Source organism: Nerophis ophidion, linkage group LG21 (assembly GCF_033978795.1).
Source record: "Nerophis ophidion isolate RoL-2023_Sa linkage group LG21, RoL_Noph_v1.0, whole genome shotgun sequence".
In the NCBI taxonomy this organism is placed as follows: Eukaryota; Metazoa; Chordata; class Actinopteri; order Syngnathiformes; family Syngnathidae; genus Nerophis; species Nerophis ophidion.
The window spans coordinates 37,224,831-37,235,481 of NC_084631.1; the positions used below are offsets into that span (position 1 = coordinate 37,224,831).

At 35.5% G+C, this 10,651-nt stretch overlaps 1 protein-coding gene across 1 annotated transcript in view; it reads left to right on the top strand.

Moving 5' to 3' along the window:
- Positions 1-7,903, top strand: part of ube2ql1 (ubiquitin-conjugating enzyme E2Q family-like 1) — a 32,659-nt gene extending 24,756 nt beyond the window's left edge. Inside the window, exon 3 of the mRNA XM_061882543.1 lies at positions 7,080-7,903. Within this exon, the coding sequence (XP_061738527.1) occupies positions 7,080-7,211 (132 nt within the window). The 3' untranslated portion in view covers positions 7,212-7,903. The remainder of the gene's footprint in view (positions 1-7,079) is intronic.
- Positions 7,904-10,651: the final 2,748 nt, after the last annotated feature.

The following is a 10,651-nucleotide window of genomic DNA, read 5'->3' on the forward strand; positions in this document are numbered from 1 at the left end:
AATAATAACAATCATGATGGCGCAGTATTCATGTGATCGTAACCACAATAATACAAATAACAATAATCATGATGGTGCAGTATTCATGTGATCATAACTAGAATAATATAAATAATAATAATCATGATGGTGCAATATTCATGTGATTATAACCAGAATAATACAAATAATAATAATCATGATGGTGTAGTATTCATGTGATCATAACCAGAATAATACAAATAATAATAATCATGATGGTGCAGTATTCATGTGATCATAACCAGAATAATAGAAATAATAATAATCATGATGGTGCAGTATTCATGTGATCATAACCAGAAGAATATAAATACTAATAATCATGATGGTGCAGTATTCATGTGATCATAACCAGAATAATACAAATAGTCATCATCATAGTTCGGTATTCATGTGATCATAACCAGAGTAATACAAATAATAATAATCATGATGGTGCAGTATTCATGTGATCAGAGAAAAGCATTAGTTGGGCCAGAAGTAAAGATGTTGTGCAGTCACAGTGTAATAAAACTGAACATTCTATTGACACACATCAAACCTGCTCTTTTAATATTACATCTCTTTAAATGTTTATTATTATTCATCTGTCAACCTACACACGGCAGCATTGTTGATGTTTATTATTATTTATCTGTCAACTTACACACGGCAGCATTGTTGATGTTTATTATTATTCATCTGTCAACCTACATACGACAGCGTTGTTGATGTTTATTATTATTGATCTGTCAACCTACACACGGCAGCATTGTTGTTTATTATTATTCATATGTCAACCTACACACTGCAACATTGTTGATGTTTATTATTATTCATCTGTCAACATACACACAGCAGCATTGTTGATGTTTATTATTATTCATCTGTCAACCTACACACGGCAGCATTGTTGTTTATTATTATTCATCTGTCAACCTACACACGGCAGCATTGTTGTTTATTATTATTCATCTGTCAACCTACACACGGCAGCATTGTTGATGTTTATTATTATTCATCTGTCAACATACACACAGCAGCATTGTTGATGTTTATTATTATTCATCTGTCAACCTACACACTGCAGCATTGTTGATGTTTAGTATTATTCCTCTGTCAACTTACACACAGCAGCATTGTTGACAAGAACATAGCAAGTGTCGTTTTCAATGATTTTTAAGTCTTGACGATGCTTTGTTGTTGTTTGACAACACACTTTGTTGTTTTTACACTGATGGGCAGTAACAAGCTACTTTGTTGTTGTTGTTGTTTACACTGATGGCAGTAACAAGCTCATTTGTGGTTGTTTACACTGATGGGCAGTAACAAGCTACTTTGTTGTTGTTGTTTACACTGATGGGAAGTAACAGGCTACTTTGTTGTTGTTTATACTGATGGGAAGTAACAGGCTACTTTGTTGTTGTTTACACTGATGGGAAGTAACAAGCTACTTTGTTGTTGTTTACACTGATGGGCAGTAACAAGCTACTTTGTTGTTGTTGTTGTTGTTGTTGTTTACACTGATGGGCAGTAGCAAGCTACTTTGTTGTTGTTGTTTACACTGATGGGCAGTAACAAGCTACTTTGTTGTTGTTTTTGTTTACACTGATGAACAGTAACAAGCTACTTTGTTGTTGTTGTTTACACTGATGGACAGTAACAAGCTACTTTGTTGTTGTTGTTGTTGCTTACACTGATGGACAAAAACAAGCCACTTTGTTGTTGTTGTTGTTTACACTGATGGGCAGTAACAAGCTACTTTGTTGTTGTTGTGGTTTACACTGATGGGCAGTAACAAGCTACGTTGTTGTTGTTGTTGTTGTTTACACGGATGGGCAGTAACAAGCTACTTTGTTGTTGTTGTTGTTGTTTACACTGATGGGCAGTAAAAAGCTACTTTGTTGTTGTTGTTTACACTGATGGCAGTAACAAGCTACTTTCTTTTTGTTGTTTACACTGATGGGCAGTAACAAGCTACTTTGTTGTTGTTTACACGGATGGGCAGCAACAATCTACTTTGTTGTTGTTGTTGTTTTTTACATGATGCGCGGTAACAATCTACTTTGTTGTTGTTGTTGTTTACAATGATGGGCAGTAACAAGCTACTTGTTTTTGTTGTGTACACTGATTGGCAGTAACAATCTACTTTGTTGTTGTTTACAATGATGGGCAGTAACAAGCTACTTGTTGTTGTTGTTTACACTGATGGGCAGTAACAAGCTATGAGAACATCCATGATGATTGGTTGGTGTTCCTATGATGAATAAATGACAACATACATCTGTGATTGATCAAGTTTGGGTCAAACATAAACCAATCAGAGGCAAGACATTGTAGTTATTCAACAAAACACTGTTGTCGTCTACATTGTAGTTTTTTAACAAAACACTGTTGTGTACATTGTCGTAGTTATTTAACAAAATACACTGTTGTTGTGTACATTGTCGTTATTTAACCAAACACTGTTGTGTACATTGTCGTTATTTAACCAAACACTGTTATTGTGTACATTGTAGTTATTTAAAAAAAAACACTGTTGTTGTGTACATTGTAGTTATTTGACAAAAGAATGTTGTCGTGTGCATTGTTGTTATTTAACAAAACACTGTTGTCGTCTACATTGTAGTTATTTAACACAAAACTGTTGCCGTGTACGTTGTAGTTATTTAACAAAACATTGTTGTTGTGTACATTGTCGTTATGTACACTGTAGTTATTTAACAAAACACCGTTGTCGTGTACATTGTTGTTATTTAACAAAACGCTGTTGTCGTGTACATTGTTATGTACACTGTAGTTATTTAACACAAAACTGTTGCCGTGTACGTTGTAGTTATTTAACAAAACATTGTTGTTGTGTACATTGTTGTTATGTACACTGTAGTTATTTAACAAAACACCGTTGTCGTGTACATTGTTGTTATTTAACAAAACGCTGTTGTCGTGTACATTGTTGTTATGTACACTGTAGTTATTTAACACAACACTGTTGTTGTGTATATTGTTATTATGTACACTGTAGTTATTTAACAAAACACTGTTGTCTTGTACATTTTTATGTACACTGTAGTTATTTAACACAACACTGTTGCCGTGTATGTTGTAGTTATTTAACACAACACTGTTGTTGTATACATTGTTGTTATGTACATTGTAGTTATTTAAAAAAACGCTGTTGCCGTGTACATTTGTATGTACACTGTAGTTATTTAACAAAACACTGTTGCCGTGTACATTGTGGTTATGTACACTGTAGTTATTCAACAAAACACTGTTGTCTTGTACATTGTTGTTATGTGCACTGTAGGTATTTAACACGACACTGTTGCCGTCTACATTGTAGTTATTTAACACAAAACGGTTGTCTTGTACATTGTTATGTACACTGTAGTTATTTAACACAACACTGTTCTCGTGTACATTATGTCCTTTGTAGTTATTTAACACAACACTGTTGCCGTGTACATTGTGGTTATGTACACTGTAGTTATTCAATAAAACACTGTTGTCTTGTACATTGTTGTTTTGTACACTGTAGGTATTTAACACAACACTGTTGTCGTGTACATTGTTTTGTACACTAGTTATTGAACACAACACTGTTGTCTTCTATATTGTTATTATGTACACTGTAGTTACTTAACACAACACTGTTGTTATGTACATTGTAGTTATTTAACACAAAACTGTTGTCTTGTACATTGTTGTTATGTACACTGTAGTTATTCAACACAACACTGTTGCCGTGTATGTTGTTGTTATGTACACTGCAGTTATTTAACACAACACTTTTGCCGTGTATGTTGTTGTTATGTACACTGCAGTTATTTAACACAACACTTTTGCCGTGTACCTTGTAGTTTTTTAACAAAACACTGTTGTGTATGTTGTTTTTTAACAAAACACTCTTGTCTTGTAAATTGTTGTCATGTACACTGTAGTTATTTTACACAACACTGTTGCCGTGTACGTTGTAGTTATTTAACACAACAGTTGTTGTGTACATTGTTATGTACATTGTAGTTATTTAAGAAAACGCTGTTGTTGTGTACATTGTTGTTATGTACACTGTAGTTATTTAACACAACAGTTGTGTTGTGTATATTGTTATATACATTGTAGTTATTTAACAAAACACTGTTGTCGTGTACATTGTTGTTATGTACACTGTAGTTATTTAACACAACACTGTTGTCTTGTTTTGTACATTGTTATGTAGACTGTATTTATGTAACAACACACTGTTGTCGTGTACATTGTTGTTGTGTAACTACAATGTACATAACCCTGTTTTCTTGTACATTGTTGTTATGTACACTGTAGTTATTTAACACAACTCTGTTGTTGTGTACATTGTTATTATGTACATTGTAGTTATTTATCACAACACTGTTGTCTTGTACATTGTTGTTATTTACACTGTAGTTATTTAACACAACACTGTTGTCTTGTATATTGTTGTTATTTAACACAACACTTGCCGTATACGTTGTAGTTTTTTATCACAACACTGTTGTCTTGTACATTGTTGTTATGTACACTGTAGTTATTTAACAAAACACTGTTGTTGTGTACATTGTTGTTATGTAGACTGTAGTTATTTAACACAACATTGTTGTTGTGTACATTATGTACATTGTAGTTATTTAACACAACATTGCTGCCGTGTATATTGTTATGTACACTGTAGTTATTTAACACAACACTGTTGTCTTGTACATTGTTATGTACACTGTAGTTATGTAACAAAACACTGTTGTCGTGTACATTGTTGTTGTGTAACTACAGTTTACGTAACACTGTTGTCTTGTACATTGTTGTTATGTACACTGTAGTTATTTAACACAACACTGTTGTTGTGTACATTGTTATTATGTACATTGTAGTTATTTATCACAACACTGTTGTCTTGCACATTGTTGTCATTTACACTATAGTTATTTAACACAACACCGTTGCCATGTACGTTGTAGTTTTTTATCAAAACACTGTTGTCGTGTACATTGTTGTTGTGTAACTACAGTTTACATAACACTGTTGTCTTGTACATTGTTATGTACACTGTAGTTATGTAACAAAACACTGTTGTCGTGTACATTGTTGTTGTGTAACTACAGTTTACATAACACTGTTGTCTTGTACATTGTTGTTATGTACACTGTAGTTATTTAACACAACACTGTTGTTGTGTACATTATTATGTACATTGTAGTTATTTATCACAACATTGTTGTCTTGCACATTGTTGTTCTTTACACTGTAGTTATTTAACACAACACTGTTGTCTTGTACATTGTTGTTATGTACACTATAGTTATTTAACACAATGCTGTTGTTGTGTACGTTGTAGTTTTTTAACACAACACTTGTCGTCTACATTGTAGTTTTTTTTAAAAACCCTGTGTTATGTACACTGTAGTTATTTAACACAACACTGTTGTTGTGTACGTTGTAGTTATTTAACACAACACTGTTTTTGTATACATTGTTGTTATGTACACTGTAGTTATTTAACACACCACTTTTGTAGTGTACATTGTTGTTATGTACATTGTAGTTATTTAACACAACACTGTTGTTGTGTACATTGTTGTTATGTACACTGTAGTTATTTAACACAACACTGTTGTTGTGTACATTGTTGTTATGTACACTGTAGTTATTTACCACAAGACTGTTGCCGGGTACATTGTAGTTATTTAACCGAACACTGCTGTCGTCTACATTATAGTTGTTGTTTTTAAAACACCGTTGTTATGTACACTGTAGTTATTTAACACAACACTGTTGTCCTGTACGTTGTAGTTTTTTCAACACAACACTGTTGTCTTGTACATTGTTGTTATGTACACTACTTATTTTACACAACACTGTTGCGTGTACGTTGTAGTTATTTAACGCAACACTGTTGTCTTATTCATTATGTACACTGTAGTTATTTAACACAACACTGTTGCCGTGTATGTTGTAGTTTTTTAACACAACACTGTTGTCTTGTACATTGTTGTTATGTACATTGCAGTTATTTAACACAACACTGTTGTCCTGTACGTTGTAGTTTTTTCAACACAACACTGTTGTCTTGTACATTGTTGTTATGTACACTGTAGTTATTTTACACAACACTGTTGCGTGTATGTTGTAGTTATTTAACGCAACACTGTTGTCTTATACATTATGTACACTGTAGTTATTTAACACAACACTGTTGCCGTGTATGTTGTAGTTTTTTAACACAACACTGTTGTCTTGTACATTGTTGTTATGTACACTGTAGTTATTTAACACAACACTGTTGTCCTGTACGTTGTAGTTTTTTCAACACAACACTGTTGTCTTGTACATTGTTGTTATGTACACTGTAGTTATTTAACACAACACTGTTGTCTTGTACATTGTTGTTATGTACACTATAGTTATTTAACACAACACTGTTGTTGGCTACATTGTAGTTTTTTTTTTAAAAACACTGTTGTTATGTACACTGTAGTTATTTAACACACCACTGTTGTCGTGTACATTGTTGTTATGTACACTGTAGTTATTTTACACAACACTGTTGCGTGTATGTTGTAGTTATTTAACGCAACACTGTTGTCTTATACATTATGTACACTGTAGTTATTTAACCCAACACTGTTGCCGTGTACGTTGTAGTTATTTAACACAACACTGTTGTCTTGTACATTGTTGTTATGTACACTGTAGTTATTTAACACAACACTGTTGTCTTGTACATTGTTGTTATGTACACTATAGTTATTTAACACAACACTGTTGTTGGCTACATTGTAGTTTTTTTTTTAAAAAACACTGTTGTTATGTACACTGTAGTTATTTAACACACCACTGTTGTCGTGTACATTGTTGTCTTGTACGTTGTTGTTATTTACCACAAGACTGTTGTACATGACAACAGTGTCGTAGTCTCCAGCCAGAAACTTGCACCCAATACAGCGATTAGCGCGCCAGTTTCCAGCCAGCGATTAGCGCCACCATACTGTTGTTGTTGTTATTGGGGGTGAGAAGGTGTCGCAGGTGAGGTGAACTAACAACAACAACTTCCTGTCTGGCAGGGTCGCATATGTCGGAAAGCCGGCAAGTCCAAGAAGGCCTTCAGCCGCAAAGAAGCCGAGGCCACCTTCAAGTCCCTGGTGAAGACCCACGAGAAGTACGGCTGGGTGTCTCCGCCCGTGTCGGACGGCTGAGCTCCGCCTCCACCCGCCCGCCCTCCACACACCACGCTAACTCCACCTTTTTTTTTTTTTTTTTCTTCTTCTGCTCTCGCTTTCTTTGGAGCTTTTGTCTGTTTCCTTCACCATCAGGAAGTGACTCTGTGTCGCCCTCGCTCTCACCCTGGGAGGCTCCTCCCCCGTTTTAGGAGCGGCCTGAGAGGGAGCGTGCGCCCGCCTCCCTCGCCATCTTTCCTCCTCGCCTCATTTGCATAGAAATGAAGCCCTTGGTGTTTCATCTTTGTCCTCACCTTGGATGCAACGTGAAGATTGTACATGGCGCTCGCTCGCCCACACACTCTCTCTCTCTCTCTCTCTCTCTCTCTTTTTGTCTCTTCGTGGCTATATTTAGCGCGCCGGCATAGATCTGTATGATTTGTAAAGAGGAGGGAAAACAAGCAGTCACGTGTTGCATTATGCAGAGACTTTGTGTCGTGTGTAGAATCATCTCTTTGTGTGTGTGTGTGTGTGTGTGTGTGTGTGTGTGCGTGTGTGTGTGTGACATCTAGATGAAGGCCAAGTGAGTGTGTGTGTGTGTGTGTGTGTGTGCGTGTGTGTGTGTGTGTGTGTGTGTGTGTGTGTGTGTGTGTGTGTGTGTGTGTGTGTGTGTGTGTGTGACATCTAGATGAAGGCCAAGTGGGTGCGTGTGTGTGTGTGTGGGTAGGTGTGTGTGTGTGTGTGTGTGTGTATGTGTGTGACATCTAGATGAAGGCCAAGTGAGTGAGTGTGTGTGTGTGCGTGTGTGTGCGTTCTTGCGTGTGTGTGTGTGTGCGTGTGCATGCATGCGTGTGTGTGTGCGTGCGTGTGTGAGTGTGTGTGCACCTGTGTGTGTGTGTGTGTGTGTGTGTGTGTGTGACACCTAGATTAAGGCCAAGTGTGTGTGTGTGTGTGTGTGTGTGTGTGTGTGTGTGTGACACCTAGATGAAGGCCAAATGTGTGTGTGTGTGTGTGTGTGTGTGTGTGTGTGTGTGTGTGTGTGTGTGTGTGTGTGTGTGTGAGAGAAATCTACACCAGGGGTCGCCAACCTTTTTGAAACCAAGAGCTACTTCTTGGGTACTGATTAATGCGAAGGGCTACCAGTTTGATACACACTTAAATAAATTGCCAGAAATAGCCAATTTGCTCAATTTACCTTTAATAAATAAATCTATATATATATATATTTTTTTTTTTTTAAAGGGTATTTCTGTCTGTAATTCCGTCGTACATTTTTTTTTTTCCTTTTACGGAAGGTTTTTTGTAGAGAATAAATAATGAAAAAAACACTTAATTGAACGGTTTAAAAGAGGAGAAAACCAGAAAAAAATGAAAATTACATTTTGAAACATAGTTTATCTTCAATTTCGACTCTTTAAAATTCAAAATTCAACTGAAAAAAATGAATAGAAAAACTAGCTAATTCGAATCTTTTTGAAAACATTTAAAAAATAATTTATGGAACATTATTAGTCATTTTTCCTGATTAAGATTAATTTTAGAATTTTGATGACATGTTTTAAATAGGTTAAAATCCAATCTGCACTTTGTTAGAATATATAACACATTGGACCAAGCTATATTTCTAACAAAGACAAATCATTATTTCTTCTAGATTTTCCAGAACAAAAATTGTAAAAGAAATTCCAAAAACTTTGAAATAAGATTTAAATTTTTTTTAGATTTGCCAGAATAATTTTTGGGGAATTTTAATCATAATAAGTTTGAAAAAATATTTGACAAATATTCTTCGTCGAACAAACAAAAGCTAAAATGAAGAATTAAATTAAAATGTATTTATTTTTCTTTACAATAAAAAAAAAAAAAAAATTACTTGAACATTGATTAAAATTGTCAGGAAAAAAGAGGACGGAATTTAAAAGGTAAAAAGGTATATGTGTTTAAAAATCCTAAAATTATTTTTAAGGTTGTATTTTGTCTCTAAAATTGTCTTTCTGAAAGTTATAAGAAACATTTTTTTAAATGAATTTATTTAAACAAGTGAAGACCAAGTCTTTAAAATATTTTCTTGGCTTTTCAAATTCTATTTGAGTTTTGTCTCTCTTAGAATTAAAAATGTCGAGCAAAGCAAGACCAGCTTGCTAGTAAATAAATACAATTTAAAAAATAGAGGCAGCTCACTGGTAAGTGCTGCTATTTGGGCTATTTTTAGAACAGGCCAGCGGGCGACTCATCTGGTCCTTACGGGCGGCCTGGTGCCCGCGGGCACCGCCTTGGTGACCCCTGATTTAGATGAAGGCCAAGTGTGTGTGTAGGTGGGTGTGTGTGAAAAGGGGGCGTGGCCTTTTAAAATTAAGAATGAGAGTCCAGGCGTTCCTGTATAAAACTACCAAAGTGCAGCCAAATGGGCGGAGCTTGTGTGAACACCTGTCCCTGTGAATGTAGGCTCCTGCGCACCACATGGGGTGTGGGGGGGGTACACAGCATGGGGTCGCTTGTAGGAAATGTCAGAGCATGGGGGGGGGGAATATTCACATTTTATGTTCCAGGCGTATTCCACAATGGACTAAATTCCTTTTTGTCCTCAAAATTCGACACACAATACCCCACAATGACACAGAATGTGTTGGAAATGTTTTTTTTAAAAATACCAAAATGACGATCATAAGTATTCACAATAGTCACAATTTTTAATAAATTGCGATTATTTAATTGATTTAAAGAAAATAAAAAATAAAAAGTTTTTAGGTTTGTTTTTTTTCCCAATTAAATGTCAGAGCATCCGGGGAGGGGGGTATTCACATTTTATGTTCCAGGCGTATTCCACAATGGACTAAATTCCTTTTTGTCCTCAAAATTCGACACACAATACCCCACAATGACACAGAATGTGTTGGAAATGTTTTTTTAAAAATACCAAAATGACGATTATAAGTATTCACAACAGTCACAATTTTTAATAATTCGCGATTATTTTATTGATTTTTAAAAAAAGATTTTAGGTTTGTTTTTTTCCCAATTTGTCCTGTCCGGTCACTCAGGCATATCATAAAGTTAAAGTACCAAAGATTGTCACACACACACACTAAGTGTGGTGAAATGATTTTCTGCATTTGACCCATCAGCCTTGATCCACCCCCTGGGAGGTGAGGGGAGCAGTGAGCAGCAGCGGTGGCCACGCCCAGGAATCATTTTTGGTGATTTAACCCCCAATTCCAACTCTTGATGCTGAGTGCCAAGCAGGGAGGTAATGGGTCCTGTTTTTATAGTCTTTGGTATGACTCGGCCGGGGTTTGAACTCACACCCTACCCATCTCAGGGCGGACACAAGGCCACTGAGCAGGATGTAGATAGTAGATGTGGATCTATATCTGCTGTACACATTTACTTTAGAAAAGAGAAGTGTGGGATACTTCTTAGTTTTAATTTAGTTTTAATTGAATTTGGCTAGAATTGTGTTTTAAAAAAAAACTGTTTTC